The sequence below is a fragment of the Cyanistes caeruleus genome, chromosome Z (assembly GCF_971803275.1).
Source record: "Cyanistes caeruleus chromosome Z, bCyaCae1.hap1.1, whole genome shotgun sequence".
In the NCBI taxonomy this organism is placed as follows: Eukaryota; Metazoa; Chordata; class Aves; order Passeriformes; family Paridae; genus Cyanistes; species Cyanistes caeruleus.
In genome coordinates this window covers 45,721,206-45,745,019 of record NC_141732.1, presented here as the reverse complement: position 1 = coordinate 45,745,019, position 23,814 = coordinate 45,721,206, and the positions used below count along the sequence as shown (strand labels likewise).

The window sequence follows — 23,814 nt, the reverse complement described above, 5'->3', positions numbered from 1 at the left end:
CACCAAGAAATTCCCCTGATAATTACTGATGACTGCAGGTGAAATTTAACTCTAAGGTTGACATAAAAATTGATATGGGCATTACCAGACACTGTACAACTTGTGTTGTATCTCTTAGTGGCAGAATAGATAACAAGATCAATTGCTCATTTCAGCTGAAGAGAGAAGAGTGGCCTAGACAAAAAAAAAAACAAAACCAAAACAAAAAAAAAAAAAAAAAAAAAAAGTTGTGGATATTGCATGACCAATACTGAGTTTACACCACTGTACAAGAAGCAACTGCAGTTTTTATCAATGCAGTTAAGCTAGATTTAAACTAACTCTGACCTCAATGGCATGTAGCTTTAGAGATCTGTTGAAAGGCAAACTTAACTGGTTAAGGCATGAACCACACCCATTTGCCCATGGTTTGCACCTTGCACTGAACTCCAGAGAGCCACTGAAACCTTGTTATTCAAGTAAGTTTATTCATAGCAGAACTGAGCATTTCTTTCAAAGCTGCTGTCACAAGTGTGACTCTTTTTTTGCCTCTGTTTGAGTGGTACAACCATCTGGAAAACGAATCCAGTTGACTTGTTGAGGATTACCCATTTAGCTGTTAAAAGCAGCTTCCCAGAGCGTGGCCCACAATATCTGACCTTCAGTTCTGAGTGATCCCACAGAGCCTCAGGTAGTCAGCAATGACAGAACAGTTTTAGATAGCTCTAATTTGTGCCAGACTCAATCTGGCCTCTGCCAGTCCCAAAATTTCAGGACTGTAAACATAGATTCAGGCCATGCTTTTCCTACATTTCCTTGTAGTTCAGGCAGACTTATCCAGCAACTGTACACCTACTGATTAACTTGGAAAAGTCTCTTAAACAATTTAGAAATTGTACTTTAAAAATCATTTATATTTAGGATATTGCAGCTGAGAATTGAAATCTGAAAGCCTAGGACAGCAACCTTAAAATGCACCCTTTTCCCTTTGTTTATCTTTCCTTTTACTCAAGAAAGAATAATTTCAGGGAACAAAACACACTTATTTATAACACAGTATGCAATCAGTTCAATCTACCCTCTACCAAGAGAAACAACAACATTTCTACTCAGAACACTGAACACGAATACATTAAAAACATGACATGGGCCCTTCAGAGGTTTTCAATTATTAGTTTTCTTGCATTGCACAAAAGTACAAGCTGTCATTGTACAGTGGCCTTTTAAAATTCAGAGTATGAAACAGATGAGGAAATAGATGAGTTTTCTCCATATACAGCTGTTAAGCCCTACCACTGCAAGTTGTAAACTCTCCCTCTTTTAAGTCTCCTTGCTTCTTTTAATGATTCCTGAATACTACAGTTTGCATAGGTGGAAAATACAACAATGAAAAGCATCAGAGCCCATGGAGCATGATATGGATCTCTGGGATGATCTATTTCTTTTCCAGAAAATGTCATTAGCTCACCAGATCATTCTGTTTGGCTACTTCTGGCTCCCTCTCATGCAAAGAGCAACAAGACCGCTCATCCACGTTTTAAAATCTTCTGAGGAAGTAAATTTGATTTACTTACTAAAAAATTAGACTGATTCTGAAATTCAAGACTGAAATCTGTAAAAGTACTTCTATTGAAATACAATTCATTATAATACATATTATTCCTACTAAGAATTTAAATGCAGATAATTATGTATAATTTATTTAGATTGACACTTCTCTTAAATGTATAAAATATTTCTACTTCCTAACTTTATTTAAAGTTGACAGTAAAGCCAAATGAACTTGTCACCCAAATTTGCTCCTGCTGTTGGAGGCTACCATGTCTTTGACAGTCTGCTAGTGTGGTGATAGATTCTAAAAAGTGCCTGTTAATATGTTTGTGAACTTTAGCCAGTACATTATTATTTATTAAGTTCTTTAGCCTAGGGAGAACAATATAAAAATTATAAAACCTGTAGTCTTGTTGTACAGAGTTCAGAGATCCCTGTTATGGCTTTCAGCTTCAGGTAAAGACATCCTTAACCACATTGGCTGGGAACAGTCTGTGTCTTCACACTTCCATAAGAATTAGTACTTCCAGCATAAGAATGTGAAAAAACACAGCTTAAGATATGGTGTTTGTTACATAAACCTTTCCAAGACTACAGGAATATCATGGTGTTTGAATTTGTCTTGCTCTTTCATAGGCTGCTACTCCTGGGAATATAGTACAGGACATATACTTTGTTTAAAACTCAGTGTATTTTTGGCTTGCAATGACTACTTTCTGCAGCAAGCAGCTTATTGTCAAAGTTAAAAAAAAATGTATGACAATGGTAGACTCTTAAAAGAACTAGTTCTTACTAAAGCTGACATAACAGCAAATAGCAAAAACTTGAATATTTCAATATACTTTCTAAAATATTAGCAAATGTGCCTTAGAAAAACTCTGTAGAGATTGGTGTAAAAACAGAAGTACTATGCTGATATGCTTTCAGCCATATGTTATGTTGTTTTATTTTTCAGCACATGTCATCAACAGTTTTCTTTTGATATGATCAAAGAACCATACACATTCACTCAAATAAGGTATAAAGAAATCTGTGCTTCTGTTTTTCTTTAGTTTTCAATCCTTCATTTTGTCTGTTCTCTAAACAAGAAACCAGGAGTGTGCTCATGGCTAAGATGTGTATCAATTAAAAGTGAAGTATGTGCTAGAGGAACACTAAAAACTTCAGGACCTTTCAGATATGCATATCAATGGTAGGAACCTGATTGCACTCCAGGGAGATACTCTCAGTTGTCACAAAAGGAAAAATACATATACAGATAACTGGATTAAATGGAAGCACCTATTTTAGGTTAGAAAACTGAGCTTGTAGTGGCATTCCTGTATACACTCTGTGCTTTCATTACTGGCTAGAGGAAAACATTATTATATATACTTGTTTTTCTGGCTGGGCTCCACAAGTGCATCAAGATGAAAGGAACTTTTATTTTTTAAAGGACTTACAGTAAAGGTGCAAAATGTCCTCATACTCACAAAACTAGAGATTAATGCAATAACATAAAGCCACCAGACATATTCTACCAACATTTTCCTGATCCCATGAAATCTCATAAGACAGTTTGTACTAAGATGGAAAATCTTTTAAGGATGCTGATTATATTCATCATAGCCAGTTTGCACTGAAACACTTATTCCTTCAGCTGAGGGAAAAGGAACAGCCTCATGGGGGGTAACTTCTATCCATATTTTACATGTTAAACACTAAAAAAATTTTACTTTGGCAAAAAAGTTATCTACTAGTGTAAAAATAATGATGATTTCTTGTAGCCTTTGTTTAAATACATTCAGATTCTTTTTGGAAGCCCCGTGAGCTTCTTCCTTCAGAGAAGGAATGTTGTGTTGAAACTTTTCTGCAACTAGAGAATCAAAGGCTGCTCTATAAAAAAATTGCCGACACTTTGGCAGATCCACAGCTCTGATTGTGTTCCCTAGTCTCCAGCATGTGGAGAAGGTTAAAGGAAGGGAGCACGAGCCTTGATATCTTGCTTTCATACCAACCCACACTTGTAACTGTACTTGGCGCAGTTCAGCACTCTTCCAAAACATTATTAGAGCTGAATTTGTACTATGTGCACTTACATTTCTAGTTGTGGTTGGCAATGTGACTACTTCTGTGCCTGCAGAGGAGATTTGTTTTGGCCATGTTGATGTTCACAACAGCCAATATGACAAAACTATCTAAAAATAAATAGTGTCAAATGCCTAAACTGTCCTAAATATAGCTTCTCTTAGTAATGTACAGCTAATTTACTGCAGAAAGTTTCAGGTTTTTGTGGAATGCGCATGTCAGCTTCTCTAGATCTGCCACTACAGACATACTGCTTAGTGTATCTGGGGCAACAATAAGCAGACAGAAAGTGTGTGTACGTGTGTATACCATAGCCACAGCAAGCTGGGAGGTGCTGTGCAAGTTCTCAGCCAATTGATCATGGACATAAGCAGCTAACAAGGGAGCAAGATACAAGGTGTGCATGTCTAAAAACATAATGCACAAATGCATCATCATCATAGGGCATGAAACCCTTTAGTAGTAGGATCTGGGACCAACTATTTTGTAGATTTGGTGCTAGCACAGACTTATTAAAAGTGAAGTTGAGAGTTTCAAAACAAAACTTGAAACTGAGAATAAAATAAAAATACCAAGTACTGAAAGGTTGGTGTTAAAATTATAAGCACCTACAGTGTCATGCTGAAATCCTCTCTTCACCAATGTCATCAAGAGTTTTACTGAGGACCTGACAGAGTGAAGGACTTAATGCTATGTTTTTACAGGTGATATAAAACTATGTTAGTATTCACCTGCTCATTTCAGCTTGCCTACTAGAGCCCTGGAAACTTCTCAGTGATAACATTTTTTAAACTAGAAGAATTGTTTAAATACAAGTTTCTCATGTACTGAAGACCTGCATACCTACATGTCTTTACACATATGTGTCCAGCCACAGAAACAGTGATTCTCTTAAAAAAAAAAAAAAAAAAGATTAAAAAAAAATCAGAATTAAAAAAAAAATAGAGGAAATGTACAGTACAGACAAAAAAGAAATGGGATCTAACATATAACTTCTGAAAAGAACAGAGAAGTTAACCCAAGGATCTTGGCAATGTTCCAGTTCTAATAATTTGATTTTAGCTCTCTGAATTTCTTCTGTAATTTCATACAGATATAGAATTTTTCAATCCCTGTCCGAAGATGTTGTGTAGATTTGCTGTTCATTAATGAACAATGCCATTATCTACTCAGGCAAAGCTTAAGTCATACCTAAACTATCTGGATTTTAACAAATTAGCTATTAAGAAAATGCTCTAATTCCAGTTTAGTCATATGTGACTTCTCAGGTAGTTTCACTGGTAAAAAGGATCATGGTTCTCCAAAGTTCTACTTCTCTTCAGCTAAAATATCTAAGATTTTAATATTACAATACATAGTGTGGTATCTTTTTAATCAAATAAAATGTATGTTATTTAGATGACCACAAAAGGAATTGTGTTAATGTAGGCAAAAAATTTATGTCACTAACATTCAACAACACGTATCTACCAAAACAAAATGAGAACAGTTTTTCCTGAATTTTACTCTGTCACTGGGTACATTTTTTCTGATGTTCAGCCTTTACTGAGTACATAATGGACTTCTCTAGGGAGCAGAAAATGTGTTTTTTAAGTAAACATGAAATGCTTTGATAAATGAAAACATTCAAATGAGATTGCTATTGGGAGAAAAAAACCCTATTCTGTTAAAACTGTTGTTCTATTGTTTAGGATAATAATAAAACCCTTTATCCCAAAAGACTGAAACCAATTTTGATTCATTGTGGCCATACTGCACATTTCTAAAAAACTAAACTGTCATATTGAATGTAAATAATGTATTCCCATAAGCTAATCAGAAAAAACTGAGAAATTGTCTACAGCATCCTGAATGATCAATATTTTAATGTGTTAATAAAAAGAATCACCAGCTTTTCAGTAAAAAATCTTCCTGTATCACAGATGTTCACCCTTTACCCATTCAATAGGAAACAAAGCAACCTTTAGTACAAATAAACCACCCATCTTTTGAATATTGACCTGTGATAGTAAATTTCAGACCGTTGCTTGAAATGGTGTTAGTTGAAACTCCAGAGGATTGTTTTTACCCAAAATACTATACATCTTACCTTATATTGTTTTAAATTACACCTTGAAACCTTATGGCTATGCAGAGATTTGTTTTTATGGAGATGAACACCCAAATATCTATTTTAAAGTGAAAGCCTTATTTTTCAGCTTTAAAACCCAGACTATAAGCCCAGTACTTCAGAGCAATATGCACAATTCAGTAGTGCCTGTTATCTCCAACAGGCTCCTTGCAATTAATTTGAAACTGCTCCCTAAGTGGAAGATGCAGAATATATTTTCACATGCATTTCTTGTGTACTGTACTACAAGTGATAAAGCTGATGTTAAAAGTAGTGTTGAGCAGGAGAGAACATCAAAAATGTAACATGTAGTAGCCTCATTGCAGTTGCCTGAGGCATGGTGGTTTATGGCACTATAGATTTTAGCCTTGAGAAAAATAAAATGAACAAATATGAGCTGCAAAAAATATGAGTCATACACAATAGAATTTGAAAAGTTTAGACAACTAAATAGGAATTAGTCAGTTTCTAGATATGTGATGGCACCTCTAAATCTTGAGAGATCTCTTGCCCCAGTTTGACTTTCACAGAAGTCTATGTCCACCACTTTCAGCTAGATCATAAGTTCCTAAACCAGGAGATCTGACCTCAGCAAATTTGAAAACCTAAATCATAAACCTAAAAATCTGCTAGAAGTCCAGCAAAGCATTTAGGCATGAACTTAATTGTAATCTAGTGATTAGCTCCACTGAATTTATAGCACAACTCATGGACTCATAGTTAAGCTAATGCTTAAAGCATTTTATGGACCCAGTTTCAACTATCAGATCAGAGTTTCCCAGTGCTGCTTCTCAAACACTTTCAGATTTGTAATTATTGTGAGACTAGAACAAGTTTTGATGTCCAAAAAATCTCTGAATCTCTGTTAAAGCCAAGTGGCACACAAATTGCATGCCTTTGCAGGGGTTCCTGAATTTACATATGCTAACCTTGCAGCCTCTTTTTGAAATATAAGAAATAATTTACAGATTCCACAGCCTTGTACTAATGCCAATTACAGCAAGTATTTTCCTTAACCAAACTGAAAATAAATTGTCCGTAGCCATACAGTGAGTGATGAAGCTAGTATCAAACTTTTACTACCAATTTATTTGATCCTCACTTTGTTTTGCTATCCAATTCAAAGATTTAAACATTCTTGTTTGACAAATCAGACTTCGGGCTGAGGTTATTCCATTTAAGTTCATTAACCCCAGGTGGAGTAGCTCTAAAATTCTTTCTTGGGGGTGGGAAGGGGAGCAGCGGCTTTAGTTTCCAGAGCAGGAAGTAGGTAATGAACTTTTTCACTTCGAAACATAGTATCAATTAATAGTATTTCCAAAGTGAAAGAATGTACTACAGACAGCACGTGAGTACAAACTTCTCTCTGAGGGTCCAGAGACAATGCACATCTTATTGGAGGGGGGTGTGGATGGTCTTTGTTCAAGTGTGCTTCCAGATACTCTTACCAGAACTGCGCCTCCATCATCAGCTCTTCCTGCTTAAAATGCTTCTAGTCCTGCACTGTCATGAGAATCTGCTTTCTTCTCATGACACAAGTTGTGAGCTCTACCACTTTATTATATGAAATAGCATTCTAAACATTAGAATACAAAGCACTTGTATGAATCAATTAGCACTCCAGTACTTGACCTCTTAACTATACTGCAGTCTGTAATTTGATAGTTATCATTGGTAGACCATACAAAACTAGTACAATAGATGTGTTCACACTGCTCTCTAATTCAGAGTAATAATCTTTCTACAACTGTGTTCACTGTTGTTCTTTCAACTGTAGGGAAAAATAGAAATACATTAATGCAATTGAATGAATTCAGTATTTACCTCTCTCTTGTTATCTCATATTAAGAAATTACAGAGCATTTTTCATAATATCTGTTTGGTAAAGCCAATTGTAAAAGGCTGGTGTAGAAAATAAGTGCAGAACATTTAAACAAAAATATCCATGGAGTTTGGTAGGTACACAACTTTCATAAAGTTTTCTGCTGGGTTACTGTATTAGGAGTCTCAAAGCTTCCTCCAGTTAAGGTAATTTATTTTTTATATTAGCACATATGCCTTAACAGCATATAGTACATTTCCCACAGATCAGTTGATAGGAAACAACATAGAGAAAGGACCAAGGAATCTGTTACAGTCTACTTAGTGAAGCTATGACTACAATAGTCGCTGCTGAAGTCAGTGAAAGGACACCAGCACAACACAATCCAAGGAAAATGCAAGCTGATATAGCACAAAAGATTCTTTGTTTAAGAGCTGCAAAAATTTCTAGCAACTGTCTAAAGATGCACAGCATAAGAGAATGCAATTAAATAACAAAACAAATCCAATCTAAAAGACAATCATTATAAACTGGGACAGGGACACTTTGTTTTAAGTGCACACAATGACTTTTAAAGATCTTTCCTTAGGAGGCGAGTGGGATGATGACCAAGGAGCCAGGAAAGGGCTACAGCTTACTATCTAGGACCTACACTGTGTTCTCTCTGTGTTATCTTCGCAAATGGAGATCTGCACAGTTAATGTCAAGAAGGGATGAACTGACTAAAGGAGGAAGTCCTTTGGAGACAGGAGGATGGTCCTGTTTTGGCTTTGAAGAATGACAGAATGGCAGAGTCCAATCACTGGAACTTTGAAGGACACCATAACAAAGAAAAATTAACTTTTGCCTCACTAAGAGTTATTTGAATTGTAAAATGAACACTCTGCATATGTTAACAAGCTCAATTAATTACATGATAGGACATGTATGTTTATTTTACACAACTCCCTATCTGTATCTGCTACATATAGCACAGGAGGAGGGGAATAAGATTGCAATGTATATAAGAAGGGTAGGAATTTCACTTAGGAGGAAAATCAACAAGACTTGAGACAGAGGCCTGGCTAGTCTCCTCCCTTTTTTTTTTGAGGAGGGATGCCTTCTTGGTAAGTTTCTAATTATTATTACCCAGGTTAACACAATATTACTGTTATTGTTAGAGTTCTATCCCAGCTAATGCACTTGTCAACAGCAATTCCAAATCTGGATGTTGCTTCAATAAACTGCAATATTAATTTAGCTTTGTTCCCAGTGTTCTTGAATAATATGACCAGACCTATAGAGCCAGATTGGTTCATCACACTATTCATGAATCTGTGACTGCACAAGTTCTTATTGCACATGACTTGACCTATGGCATTGAATTGGTAAACCACATTATTTGTGAATCTGTGGTCATGGAACATCTTATGATGAATGTGACCACAGATATTAGTGCCAAATTAGTTCTAATCAGAAATTATGTCCAGTTCACACCCAACCCTTCTGAACTCTGAGGACCAGCTGGAAAGCAAGAGTTTTTATTTTCTGCCAAATTTCTTAATTTTGATGCAAAAAGGACTAATAAAGTATTATGGAGAAGTGACACATTTGATGGACGAGTGGGTTCTGAAAAAATCTATTATCAATTACTTTTTAGTGTTTGGTTCTAGTCTAGTAATTTTTATTTGAACAGGCCACATGTTAGTGTGGTTTTGATTGAAAGAAGTGACTGACTGTTCTTAAACAGGATACTACTAATTTGTTATCTTCAACTTTATCCCTCTTTCTCTGTTATGTCAAGTGCTGTTTTAAAATCTAAGGGGGAAAAAAAGTCATAAAAAAAAGTTTGTTTAGTAAATTACTGTTTTGTTTTCAGCAAGCTCACATCAAGTTCAACCCAATATATCTTGCAAGTTATTCAGAAAAACAAGCAATTTAATTGCCCCTCAAATTTAGCCCAAATCAGTTAGACCCTGTGGGTTTTATCCTTTCTCTCTTTTATACTAGCGTTCATCCAAAGCAGTGCTATATAACCTGATGGAGTCACTTGAGCTATAAGCAAGTAGGGAGTAAATCTCCATTCATTGTTTCCTTAACTAAACTTTACAGAGGTTCATGAGATTGCTCTATTGAAAGGATTTGTTATCAGGAACAAAATGTCATTGTTTACCTTTCAGACAGGTGTGGGTTAAAGGGCTGGCTGACACCTGGAGTACCTCAAGAGACAATCACTGCACACATACCCAGTTATACAAATAGGAGTCATTCAAATAACAACCATTTCCTCATTACTTTCTTTAGTTATGGTTTGTGAATGTCCATTTGTCAGTACCCAGTGAAGAGAACTGCATTGTTTGAGTTCAGTTTTCATGGAAATCAGACTGACCCCAACTATAAAGCATAATTAGAACAGGGTCTTTTTCCACTTACAGAACCCACTCTTCTCTATTCCAGAAGAGTGACAATGGCTCTCCATTCCACAGAAGATACTTTGGAGTCCCTGCTGGGCTTCTCTTTTGTATTAGGGGCAGGAAAGAAAAATGTGCCAAGGTCAGGAAAGACAAGGCTGTAACACAGGAGAGCATGAACTCTCAACTCTCCAAACCTATATGAGCAGGAGTAACAGAAAGGTAACCTCATATGTGGCTTTGACATAATCTGATGTCTTGGCAAGGTTTCTCTGCATCACTGCAAAATATGCATATAAGCCACAAAACCCTAATGTTGACCATTTTCTTGAAGAAATGACTCCATGGATACATTCAGGTCCAGGTCACAAATACTACCCTGTCCATACAGGGTCACTCTAGATTAATCTATTAAACACAGAAATAGAAGCAGAATGTGTTCAGTGATTCTCAAAATCCACATACTGTTCAAAAGTTTCAGTGCTGGAAATACACTAAAAATTCAAAACTGCTTGCACTGAGAGACAGGAAACTCACATTTCAGCTAACAGACTTACTTGAAGTACATCATCTCCACTACTTCAATTCTAAATAACAACTGGAGTGGAATTCTTCTTTATGTTCCTTAGGAAGCAAAAGTGTATTTAGAAAATAATTCTGGTTGTTCATCTGATAAAAACACACTGCCAAAGAATTAGAGTTTTCCATGGGTTTAGAAGAAAAAATATATTTACAGCAGCTATTTGCTGAATTCAGTCTCTGCTAAACACATTTATCTGTATCACATAGTAATTCCATAGCTACTGTAAGAGGTGTGCACACCTTTATTCTGAATGATGCTCCTATGGAAGGTCTGAAGGAAATAAAGCTGCTTCACAATACATAGATCTTAACTCCTGATTTCTGTGCTGGTGGAGTCTGAAGTAAAATGACATCAAACAATTCAATTTTAATATATAATTGAAAATAAAAAGAAATGGTGTCTTCACCTTTTCATAGCAACTAGGAAATTTGCAGTATAGGATGAGAAAAGGAAAAGCACAAAATCTTATTTACACTCTGAAAATAAGTTAAAAATATTTTTTGAGGTTTTGTGTTAGATAATATTTTTGTGCTGCTCATTTACTTGGTTTTGCCACAGTTAATGCTAATAGAGCCACTATAAACAACATTAAGCTACAGACATACTATACCCATTTAAAATTACTTTTCTTTCTTTTGGCCTCTTATCCTTCACTATGAAGTACCCTTTCCCCATCCTACTTAAAGAACATTGAACTTGTAGAATTAAATTCGTTTGTATAGTTCTCTAGAATGTCAAAACATAAATAATTTGAAAATGTTAAGTTCCAAACTGGTGGTTTCTCTTTCATCAAAATTATATGACAAAAATCCCCTTTTCAGCTTAGTTATTTACTTTTGAAAAGCTAAAGTTTTGAAAACTGTGGAAGAATATCTATTGCACCTAGGAACACCTGAGTTACAGACTTAAAGAATTGGATTTATTTAATAATTAGTATGTACCAGAGACTAAATAGTGACATTTGTTCATGGTATTGCAAGGGCTGGGAGAACTTTCTTTACCTTCAAGGCCACAGACTGCATCTTGAGTAGCAGGAAGGCATGCTAAGTCCATTCACCTCATCTTCTAATATGGTTAACAAGCTCCTAACATTGCAGTAAGCACTGGAACCTGGTTAGAGATATTGAAAAGCGAGGTAGAATGATAAGCCATGTGTTCTACTATAGTTATCACTCATGATAAGGAAATCCTTGTTCTTATCCTGGGGGTAAATTCAAGGGAGGCTGTGTTGTGTGAGTGGTTGACTTCTTCCTTGTTGTAACTCTGGATTTTAGCACTTAGACCAGCCCATATATTTTCTTATGAAACCATCTGATTAGTTTTCTGGAAGCTAAGAAAACTTTGTATCTGATACTGCAAATCAACTGGTGGATTTTAAGTTACTGAGACTAAGGCATTTCCTATGAATAAATGCGGTAAGAAACACTGTAATCTTATCAGGGGTATAATTTATGATGTAGTCATAATCTGACTATAAGGTATAACTGTAAGAAAATGCTTTGTTGGTCCAGTTTTGTCAGTTCAAGCATTATTGCATTAATTTAATGTTTATCACAACTAAGAGTATTACCACAAAATGTGGAATAAGCAGCCTTACAGCTATATGCATTTAGCAAACGTTTCAGGTTGACCTCAGGACTTAAGTTTCTTGACTAGGTAGCACTCACATATTGAACATTATAAAAAGGCTTAAACACAAGTTAATGATGGCATAAGACTTTATGAGACTCCTCTAAGAGAGTTTTCCTCCCAAAGAATTTGTTGTGGTTTGGCCATGGATAAAAATATTCATTACTACTAGTTCACAGATTTTAATGCAGAAAGAAGCACTGACTAGGAAAAATTACTTTCATTTCAAATATCTGTCTGAGCTATTTTGCACCATGTAAGTTTTCAAATCCAGCTTCCAGCACAGAATAACTGAACTATTATTCTTCCTGCAGAAAAGAAAGTCAGTGTACTCTAGGTTTTCCTGCCACATCCCAAGTGCAGTTTTTGTAAGCAGAACTGTGTCATGGTAAGAATTCTGCATGTAGTGAAGCAAGTAGAAGTAAAGTAAGTTCATAACTCCAAACCACCAATGCCTATAAAAGAACCAAATAAAGTATGATTTTGGCAATGTAAAAGAAAAAAGTAGACTTCAATGAAAAATAATTTAGAACAATTCTTGTTTTGCAAGGGAGCTACATATAAATTGGCATATAAATCATTGCATTATACATAGTATCATAAATTCTTTTAATGTGCTTACCAGCAACAATATATTCCTAAGGTCACTAATGACTAATAGTAGTTAGGGAGTGTTTTAAAAACTTGCTGAGACAGGGTCACTTGATAGCACTTGTAAAATACCAGATCATAAACTGTGTGTCATGCTGTTACATACTTCTACCAGTAGAACCTGACTTAACACCATAATTAAAATTTTTAAGCAGAGAAAACTTAGTTTCAATTCAACTAATGACCCCATTGAGTTTATCTTTCTAAAAGCTAACACACTTGATACACAGTGAACTTAAACATGTGTAGAGATATAAGATCTACTCTGGGGCATTTGGAACTGATTATCAGTTTAACACTTTATTTTTGTGAGTCTCTGTGCCTGTGTGTGTGTGTGTGTGTGTGTGTGTGAGTATACAGCTGACAAAGTATGGTGACCTTGTAACTTGGTCCCAAAATAAACTGTAATAAGTTGCAGTGCTAGGCACAACTGTCTTGGTCTTCAGCTACAGTCATTCCAGACAGGGAATATGTAGGGTTACATATAAAACAGCCTCAGGATCGGGACCCTTTACTGCTGATAAAATCTGTACTAAGGCTATGATGTAGCTGAAAAAAAAAAAAAAAAAAAAAAAAAAAGTATAAAAGAATCGCAGGAGTCTGAAAGTGGGATAGAAAACCTGAGCTGGAAAAGAGTGTTTTTTTCACTTATTCAATAAAGTACATATATAAGCACACACTGTTCTGTTCACTTCAGACTCTAAATTTTGAATGTAAACAAAAGCAGGATAGTTCTGAACTACTAGGACTGAAATAACCAGTTGCCTTTCTTGACAAAAGGATGGATGTGATGTTTTGCAACCTCTGGCTCCTCTAAGATATTTCATAAGGGTTTTTCTACACCAGTCAAAACTCAGCACACTTTCTGTGCATACAAAACTGCCTAAATATTTCTTGCAGTCAATTCACTTATGAAAAATCTTCAGCAATATGTGTAAAACATTTAAAATCTAGCTTCTCCACTTTCTAGGTAACAGTACAGGTTATATAACCTAGCACAAAAGATTCAAAAGATTTTTCATAAAAGAAGGAAAAAACAAGGAACTTTAGATACGAAACAGCCCATATTTAAAGATCCATCAAAGCTGTGTCAGAAGTGACAAAAGATAGGAAAACAGAATGACAATGACATTCTGATCTTAATTCACATAATTTAAAAGTGGCAAGTTATAGCACACTTTCTCTTAAACTTCTGAGTCTCACAAATCTTGACAGAATTCTGCAAAACTACAAAAATAGACAGTGAGTAGTTACATAAAGAGTTAAGTATATGGGTATATACGTCTTGCTAAAGCTTTGCAAACCAAGCTCTGCCTTACTTTTAGCTACACAAATTCACTTGAGGCCAGTGGGCAATTAAGGTCAAACACTGGTAAAGCTTCGATGAACTTTTCTGGTAAACTGACCAGTCCAAGAAGACCAGAGATTGCTTTGACCAAAAAGCTGTATGCTTTTGCCTTCTTCCCTTTATGTCTGAGGCTCTGTACCTAATGCGAAACTCATGCAGGGCAACAAGGAACAATGAATTCTGCTGTTACATTCAGAATTCAGTTTCCTCAGAGATACTGTTTATTTTATAACTTCTCCATGTTTTGGGTTTGATAGTGATATCCCCTGTGAACACCCATCAGGTTGCAAAGACGCTTGTAACTCTGCAGAGTGAATTGTTTTGTACTGTTCTCGCACAGCTTTCACACTCTTGGTGACAGCCACTTAAGCATTTCTAGATTTGGCAGCCATACTTCTGAATGTCAAGACTTGCTCCAGGTATATGGTGATTGTCATCTATTTCAGAGGAGCTAGAAGTGCTCCTCTATCTAGTGAGCAGTGCTCATGATTGATTTCTTTAAAGCACTTTTGGTGCTGGAAGATTTGGGCACATGAGAAGCAGCATTTTCATAATTAGGCAGGTGTTTTACCATAAAATCTTTGAACAGCATTGAGAGGTAAATAAATCCATAAATCCCTATGAAAATCTGATTATGACCTTGATAAATATGAAAATTACAGCAGAAACTACACATGCAAGTAGGCTGGAGGCTGAGTACTGCAATACTTAACATGTAGATATTTTTGGTGGTATAAAAACAAGGTGAGAGGGATGGACATATTTTGGCCCATTTTGCACTTGCTATTTTAGGCAAAATCTTTCTTCAAAAGGATTAAGAAGCTATTGTGACAAACTGCTCTAGATGTTAGTGATCATAGCACTCACCATAGGGGAGCAGATTTTGTTTACAAACTCCAGAAAAACAAGGAATTTCTACTGTGCGCCTCTTGCACACTTGCCATCAGCAGAAGATGGATGTCATTACCACCTTCAAGATCACTACTACCACGACTGTTCCACTGGATCAGTCCTTGAAGGTCACTTAAACGAGGGAAAAACCTCAATGGTGAAACTTTGGTGGCATGCCCTATCAAGGCCTCGAGGTGCTCAGAAGCTGCAGGCCTTAGCCACAGAGCTGTAGGCAGTAGAGGATTTACAACCAAACCTGTAAGCATACATAATTTAGCTACCATCGTTAGGGTATTAATTGCTGAGTGTATGTTTTGAGACTATAGATTTGGTATACAGGCATCAAAAATGACATGACTAAACCACATCTATTTTGCATGCGGGTTTAAACTGCAGCTCATCAGGAATACAAACTGCTTGAAGGCAAATCTAAGCATGACAGACACAGAGAAGAAAAAGAACCAAACCCAATCTATGAGCCTATCCCTCATGTATGCGTCACTGCACAGCATTGTCTATAGCAGGGCTCTGCAGAAAAATTTTTCTGGGGTCTTTTTAGGACACAGCACTACTGTGTGCAAAATCGGGTTCTTTTCAGGGGAGTGTGTGTGGAATTAGGTGTTCATGTTCCAGCTCTCCTGTGACAACCCTGGAGAAAGCATGCAACACTCAGGCCTGGGAAGGCACTTTCTAACGCCTGCTCCCCAGCCTGCAAAACGCAGCAGCTACGGCTGCTGCAGCTTTAGCTGCTTGAGACGAAGCCATAGTTCCTTGTCCTTTCCCCGGCACAGGTCGCTTCCAGGTGTGTTTACTGTATATTCCAAAGGTGCAGCGCGCAGAGGCCACAGCCGCCCTGTGAGGCCGGGACAAAACGCCCCGTCCAACACCAGCGTGGCGTTACAATGGAGCACTTAACTACCAGGTGTTGAAGCGTTCCTCTTGCGAGTGGAGAACACCCCCCGTGCCTTGCCACCACTTCTTCGAGTAAAGGAGAAGCTCCTTCCGTAAAAAAAAGACACCCCCCCCCCCCCCCCCCCCCCCAAAAACCAACAAAAAAAGAACAACCCAACAAAACTTATCACGTCGCATTCGGCGACTCTAGCGGGGCAGCGCTCCGCACCGGGAACTGGGGGACCCAGAGCGGCCGGGACTGCCCCGGTGGGTGCCTCAGAGCTTCCCGCCTGCAAGCGCGCGAGCCGGGAAAGGCGGCGGGCACGGCGCGGCCTGCGGAGCCGAGGGCAGGCGGGAGTGGCCCGCCCCGCCCCCGAGGCGGGCAGCGCAGGGGCAATTCCCCCGCCCGTCCCCGCTGCCAACCCACGAGGGCAGCGGCGGCGCCCCACCCGCCTTTTTAAGGCGACGTTGCCCCTCATTAGCACCCGTCTCCGGCGGTGCCCGCGGGCGGGGCGCGAGGCGGAGTCCCCTGCCGCCCCCCGCTCCCGCCGTGCCACCGCCCCGCGCGGAGGAGGAGGAGGTGGCGGCGGCGGGAGCGGCGGCGGCGGCGGCGACAGCCGACACCGGCCCCACGTTACTTTGATTGACGGCTGAACAAATGTTTCCCCTGTTCGAACGCCGGCGCCGCGGAACGCCGGCGATCTGCGGGCCCCGCCTCGGGCGGCGGGCGAGCGCGGGCGGGGAGGCGGCGGGGAGCCTCCTGATTGGGTGCGGACTCGCGGTTCGTCAGGGCCCCACGTGGGGGAGAGTCCGGGGCCGCCCCTCTGCCCGGGCCCGCGCGCCCATTTGTCAGCGGCGAAGTGATGGGCATTAGTGCCGAGCGGCGATTGATGGCAGCCCGCCGCCCATTGGTCGCCGCCACCGCCCTTCATGGGCGGGCCGCGGGGGGAGAGGCTTACGGCGTCGCGGTGCTTGATGGGAGAAGTAGTCCCCAGAGCGGCTGCATGCGTGCGGTGTCGGCTTCGGGAGGACTGCGACTCCCAGGGTTCCCCGCGGCGGCGGCCTTCCGGCTGCTGTGAATATGTATCAGAATGTTAATGACAAGCCGCTGCTAAATTTGGTCAAAGGAGTCACTTCGGCAGAGCGTGCCGTGGGAGCGGTGCGGAGCGGCGGCTGGGCTGGACCGGGCTGGGCAGGACACGGCTGGGCTGGGCCGGACCGCGCTGCGCTGACGAGCCGAGCACGGAGCTGCGCTCCGCGCGTCGCCACTACCGCCACTTCCCGGAGTTTCGAAAGGCGCGGAGGGAAAAAGAGGAAAGAAAAAAAAAAAAAAAAAGACATAAATAAAGCTGCCCGGACCGTATCGCATTTTTAAATCTTTCTCGCTCTTTCAATTTTTTTTTTTAATTAAAAAAAAAAAAAAAAAAAAAAAGCGGTCGAGCAGCACTAGCGGGGGAGATGCAGTGCGGGCGGTAGCAGCGAGGACCGGACCGCCGCACAAAAGGGCACCGCACCGCACGCACCCCCGCCGCGGCAGGGGAGCAGTCGCCCGACCGCCGCAGCCACCGTCCCCGCCGGGGCTCCGCGCCCCGCTCCGCCCGGCGCCAGGAGAGCCGCCGGCAGCAGCAGTAAAAGTTTTCAGGAGGGGAGGAAAACTGCCGGCGGGGGGAATCTCCGGTGGAGCGCGCGCCGGCGCCGGCGGAGGGGCTTTCCCCGCCCTCCTCCACCTCGCCCTCCGCCGCACGGGGCTCGCAGCCCGCCGGAGCCCGCGGAGCGGCGGCGGCGCTCGGGAGAACCGGCCGGCGTCGCCCGCTGACCGCCCCCGGGGGATGTGGCAGCGGCCCCCGAGCGTCGCGGACGCCGCCGCCGTCGCGCCTCGCTGCTGCCGGCGGTGCCCCGCCAGCCCCGGGGCGGCGGGGCCGGGGCGTCCCTGCCCGCCGTCTCCGCCGACGCGCCTGCAGCCCTGATCCCCGCCGCTCCGGCCGCCAGCGCCCCGCGAAGCGGTGTGGATGATCCGCGACCTGAGCAAGATGTACCCGCAGACCCGGCACCCGGTGAGTGGCGGCGGCGGCCCCGCGGGCAGCGCTCCGGCGCGGGCACCGCGGAGTTGTAGCCATTTTCTTATTGTTGTCCGCCGCGCCGCCGCCGCCTGCCCGGGTCGGGGTTGGCTTCTTTGAGTTGTCTTCGCCCGGTGCGCGGCGGTCCCGGCGCCAGCCCCGCGTCCCGCTGCTGCGGCCGGTGGGGAGGGTCCGAGCGGGCGACATCTCTTCCAGCGGCGGTCCCGCACCGCCGGCGGACACGTCGGGGCAGCATCTGGTGGCGCTTGGGGTATCGCGCCTCCGCCCGCGGACGAGCGGGGACCTGGGGGGCTGCGCCTCGGCGGAGCCCGGGTGCGAGGGCCGCGGCGGTGGACGGCGGCGGGCGGGAGGTGGTGACCGTGCGAGAGGGGGAGATTAAAAGACCGGCTGTTCCTTGCTTGCAGGCTCCTCACCAGCCAGCTCAGCCGTTTAAATTCACCATTTCAGAATCCTGCGATCGGATTAAGGAGGAGTTTCAGTTTTTGCAGGCTCAGTACCACAGGTAAAACTGCCCACTCCCCCCGAGCTCCGCGCGGTCTTTCCTCTCGTCCCTTTCAGTGCCGCGCCCGGAGGGGCTGCGGGGCGCGGGACCCCTGGCGGAACCGGGAGCGGGGCGGAACCACCCCGGCCGGGCGCTCCTCGCCGGCTCCTCCGCACCCCGCTCCGCTCCCGACCCCTGGGGATCAGGGGCTCCCGTGGGCCCCAAGCCCAGCGGTGCGAGCAGATTTTCTTGTTTTGCCCGCGTTCCCTTTTTGGTTGTTCATTTTTATTTTTTTATTTTTTTTTTATTTTTTGTTGTTTCTTTTGGTCTTTTTGTTTACTTTTGGGTGCGGAGGGGGGGAGGGCGGGTGTTGATAGAAAAATATGTGTCTGGTTGGGCTCGTCCTCTGCTTTTCTTCGAAATGCCGCTCAGGACAGGCATCTTGTCTTGGCTCGACCCCTCGCGCCTTTCATTGACATGTCAAGTGCTGATAACCTGGAAGTGAGGCGGCGAGCTATTTCATTATCCTTAGGTGGAACAGCGCTGTGTCCTCAAACTGACAAGTGACTTCTGGCAGGATTGTTTAGCGGGCTGCTGAAAACAAACACTGGAGGTGTTAGTAGTTACCACGGTATTCATTAAATTACGCGCAGTATTTTACTTGCAGTTCTTTCATCAGTAATAGCAAAGAACAAAAATTCAAATCCACAAGTTTTTCTTCTTGAAGCGGTAATGTGCATGTCTGTGGGTCGAGTAAAAGAAGTGTTTCTAAAACACTTAAATAAAATCTCTGAAACACAAATTACATTTTTTTTTTTTTTGTTAGCAGCTTCTCAAGCTTAACTGTTAAAGATGCGTGCTTCTTTTGTGAACCAGTGTTGGTGTGTAGTATTGTGTCAGAAAAATAATTTTCTGTGTATACCACATAAATGTATGCAGTTCTTTTAGGATATGAGGATGTTGCATAGTATCCGTTGAAAATGGAAGAGTGTAAACCCCCATCCTAAACTCCCAAGCAAGAGCTGGAATACACATTTATATTTGGGTAGTGGAGAAATGTTTGAAAAGGGGAGCAGCCGGTGGTCAAGAGAATGTCACTTTAGTGTTCTGAAGTACCCATGCTTTTTCCTTTTTGTCTCTTGAACAGTTTAAAGCTAGAATGTGAAAAACTGGCCAGTGAGAAGACAGAGATGCAGCGACATTATGTCATGGTAAGCAAGCTGCATAACAAATTCAAAATGTCTATTAGCCTGGTATACTGAGACTGACATACATTCGGATTGCTGGAGGCGAACAGGAAGATTGTAGAAGCGCTGCTGTTGTTGAGGTTGCATCAGTGATTCCATTATATATCAGTAGTTTCTGGGGTCTTTTAACTTGTTTCCAGCAGTCAGTACCTGTGTGAAACTAGCTTTTTAACCTTTTAAGCAATTGAGGATGTTTCTTCTAAATGCTAGCAAATCACATGTCCGCCCTTTCAAGCTGTGTGCAACTTCTGTAGTGTACCTGGGGATGATGTTTTCACTTTTGCTGAGTTGTCCAAATGGTCATATCTCTGTAAAATGGTTTGGGATAGTATTTTTTTCTTTGATGGGAGTAAGACAACATTGCACATAAGCGCATGCGAATCCAAAGCCTACTTCCTAGAAGAACTGTTGCTCTTCGGCAGCTGAATCATTGTTTCATTAAATTGAGATTGTCAGGGATCTCAGCTGTGAAAGGGATTTCCTCAGTTGTTGTGGTCTGTCTGGTTAAATAATGTGCATAGAAAGACATCTCTAAATAGGTAATTGTGTGATGGATCATGATAACTCTAGAGGAGCTCTTGCTATCTCTTCTCTTGTATATTTTTAAAGGATTAGCCGTTTTTCATATGCACATGACAAGTAATACTCTTGTATACACAAAAAGAGTAAATAACCTTGAAAAAATCTTAAGCAAGAGCACAAGCAAATTGTAAGGCTCACAGTTGTCATTTTAATGCCTGATATGCCTAAGTCTTGGAGATTGTTTGGTATCAACATTACACACTGAGCAGAGTTCCCTGCAGTACTCGGGCACAGCAGGATGTACCTAGGTTGGTGTGTCTGCTCTGGCCCTGAATTTCCATGCTCTTTCCCTTTTTTTTTCTTAATCCCTGCAATTTAATTATAGGATTTTTTTTTAATGTTCTTTTTTTTAATATTTAAAATATTGAATAATCGGTCTGTTAGACATTGCTGATCTGTATGTTTATATGCTTAAAGCACTTAGGGTGTTTTTTGGCATGTTTTGTGCGTGATAGTGAATAGAATCTTGATCACTTTCTGGTTCTAATCCTTGACTCTGCTTGTGATTATTTTTCATGATTTTTTTGTTGTCTGTTTTTGCCTTATTTTACAGCTATTCTTTGTAAACGTGACATGAAACAATGTAGATAAAGAAAAAAAAAATAGTTCATTCTGAAATGTACTTTTTGCAATTCCAGGAACTTCAAGGCAAATAAGTGTGTGTAAGTCTGTATGTCTTTGTACAGATTTTGTTTCAGTCAAAGTGAATTTCAAAATAGTTTTCACAATTGCAAGGTCTAATAGAGTAATTTTCTTTTTTCTTAGTATTACGAGATGTCCTATGGGCTGAATATAGAGATGCATAAACAGGTAGGTAGATAATTTGTTTTGCTGTAAGAATAGTCTGTATAATTTCTCCCATCAATCTTAAAACAGATGTGTATTCTGTATGACTTGCCATAATTGCATGCTTGAGTGCATCAGATTTTTTTTTCTTCACCTGGCCCTGAATTTTCTGTCTCATGTTTGTTATACAGACTCTTTGTAGTTTACGGTCTTCTCTCCCAGTTATGCATTATTTGCTTGATTTTCAAAATGCAGTTTTTACACATGCAGGCACTCCTATACTTCATAGGGAGGGTGTCTGTGAGTATGGTTGGGTTTGTGGGTTGTATCTTCCTTTCTTTCTGGTCTCAAACCTTTGGGGTTTACTTTTTGGGATCATAGCTGCATCATGAATGTGTATGTATTAGGATAAGGAGCAGGTGTGGAAAAAAATGTGTTTTTTTGTTAGCCTGGGCTGATTTAAGCTGGGGCTACAAATGCAGTTGATGTTACAGCCATGGTGATGTTTCCCTCAGGCTGCTTACTCGGACATGTGTCCAGAACCAATGTGTTAGTGTCTCAGACACAAAGGAGTAAATGAGCTTTCTGTGAGGGTGTAAACATAGAATCATAAAATTGTTTGGGTTGGAGGGGATCTTAAATATTGTCTGGCTCCACCCCACGTGCCGTGGGCATGCAACCTTTCACTAGAGCAGGTTACTACTAAAAGCCTTATCCAGCCTTGCCTTGAGCATTGCCAGGAATGGGGCATCCTCAACCTCCGTGTTCCAGTGCTTCACCATCCTCACAGTAAAAAAATTACCATATTATCTAAACTAAACCTGCCATGTTTTCAGTTTAAGGCCATTTCCCTTTGTCCTATCACTACATGCTCTTGTCAAAGGCCCTTTACAGCTCTCTCGTAGGCCCCTTCTAGATACTGGAGGGTTGCTATCGGTTCTGTGCCTTGAAGTCTAGCACTTAGGCCAAGATTAGCAAGAGATTAGTCAGCTAGAGCATGCTAGTGTAAATTAGTTTCTTATTTGATAATGTGTGTTTTTTAACCTTCTCTAGGGGAGAATGAATTAAACATCTGACCTCTTTTCCAGTGAGGGAACTTTTTATGTAGTGGAGTTTAATACTGACGACTCATTTTAGCAAATGGTTGAGCAATTCACTAGCATTGCTGGGGAGTGTAAACCGCAGGAATAAAGAAATGATTGGGTGGGAGAAGAGAGATCGCCTGAAAATTGGTTTGTATGCACTTCTGTTCAAAGTTAGGGATTTGGAGCCTCTCTGGGTTTGAAAATAGGATTTCTTTATCTTGTTGACAGCAGACATAGAACTCAAAAGTTTTTTCATGTTATTTATTATATTGTGTATTCCATTAGCATCTCAGTACCACGGAACTTTTTAGAGCCGGTTTTGCTAGATGGCATACATACAGAGACACTGGGATTTCCTGCCTCAAAGCATTTTGCATCTGCAGCTCCAAATTTACGGAACCTTGTACATACAAGTTATTTTACAGACATAGTAGATATTTTGAATTCTCCTATGGGTCCTTCTCACAGGTACCACGATACTCAACAACCACATTTAACAAATGGCTGACAGGAAAAGGCAGTGATTGCATCAGATCAGATTGTACGCACATGCTGACTCTTTGGGCCTGATCCTTGTTGTGTGTGCTGGTGGAAAGATTGGTCACTGACTCTAAGAGATGTTGGGTCTGTTCTCAAATTAATATCGAGATTGTTTCAGGTCCCATTAGAGTAAAACAAAAATCAAAATAAAACCAAACAAAGCCTCAAGCAGTAAAGCTGTAGATGTGGAAACAATTCACAAAGACCAGAGTCTTTACAGGCCACCTACATAGCAAATTCTTTCAGGCGTTTGAAAGCAAGCATTGCAGTCAAACTTGTTTATATTTCTAGATACCCCGTTTTTACAGCAGTACTTTAGACTGAGACTGATTGCACAAAATTATTTTACAACAAAATCAGCTTCCAAGTGCAGTGTGTAAAGACATTGTATTAAGCAAGGGAAAAAAAACCCACAGCAAAAGACTTCTAATTTCTAAATGCTTTACTTGAGAAATTTTATACATTTATGGTGATGGAGTCATCAGTGATACTCTGCAGAAATTAAATACTTAGTGACAACTAAGTGTGGGGATTACAAAGGACTGGGTTTTAATTGAACACCTTTTTCCATCACCATTCAGTCTATTCAAGTTTTAAGTATTGTACTCTCATGCAAAACACTTAAATATTTTGTCAGACGATGAATCAAATTAGTTGCGGCTAGGAAACTTCTTCACTCTCATTCTTAAATCTGATATCAATTTCCTGTCTTTCGTATCTCCCTTTCTATTGACACAATGTTGTATTTTTCTTTCCTCGTCTTGCCTCAGCAAATGCAAAATATTACCATTTTCCATTATGATCACAGTATTGCAGTCCAGTTTGGTATTTGTATACATGGCATTGATTGCTTCATTCAATGTGTGCAAAGCTTTTTCAGTCTACCTTAAATTCCCTTTTCCTCCTCTCCATCTTTGAATTTCAGTCGGCTGAAATTGAGCGATTCACCCTTTTTTATTTTTCTTCTCCCTTGCCCCCCTCCCCCCACCCCCAGCTTTCTAAATTCAATCATATAAAAAGTCCTGAGGGCAGTTTATCACATTATGAAATACAGACAGCCCTGCAAACCACCTACTTATTATATTTTCTTTCTTTTTTTCACT

At 40.8% G+C, this 23,814-nt stretch overlaps 1 protein-coding gene and 1 long non-coding RNA gene across 10 annotated transcripts in view; one reads left to right on the top strand and one right to left on the bottom strand.

The window, feature by feature from the left end:
- Positions 1–447: 447 nt before the first annotated feature.
- Positions 448–16,389, bottom strand: LOC111940678 (uncharacterized). Of its 4 annotated transcripts, none has more exons than XR_015280043.1 (5): positions 16,142–16,389; positions 11,504–11,612; positions 10,742–10,837; positions 10,477–10,543; positions 448–7,478 (listed from the first exon to the last, which is right to left on the bottom strand). It is a non-coding gene; the product is annotated as an uncharacterized LOC111940678 (long non-coding RNA). The 4 variants fall into 4 exon arrangements; XR_015280042.1 differs by lacking the exon at positions 16,142–16,389 and adding an exon at positions 8,182–8,337 and having other exon boundaries at positions 5,082–7,478; positions 11,504–13,361; XR_015280040.1 differs by lacking the exon at positions 10,477–10,543 and having other exon boundaries at positions 5,017–7,478; positions 16,087–16,210.
- A 1,311-nt stretch (positions 16,390–17,700) lies between these two features.
- Positions 17,701–23,814, top strand: part of LOC111940839 (TLE family member 4, transcriptional corepressor) — a 97,776-nt gene continuing 91,662 nt past the window's right edge. For 3 of the 6 annotated variants that reach the window (XM_086866771.1, XM_086866770.1, XM_086866769.1), the window contains exons 1-4: positions 17,744–17,966; positions 18,395–18,492; positions 19,619–19,682; positions 21,066–21,110. In XM_086866771.1, coding sequence (XP_086722897.1) covers positions 17,922–17,966; positions 18,395–18,492; positions 19,619–19,682; positions 21,066–21,110 — 252 coding nt within the window. In that variant the 5' untranslated portion in view covers positions 17,744–17,921. Of the gene's footprint in view, positions 17,967–18,394; positions 18,493–19,618; positions 19,683–21,065; positions 21,111–23,814 lie in introns of all 6 variants that reach the window. The other 3 variants (XM_086866773.1, XM_086866774.1, XM_086866772.1) reach the window with 3 other exon arrangements.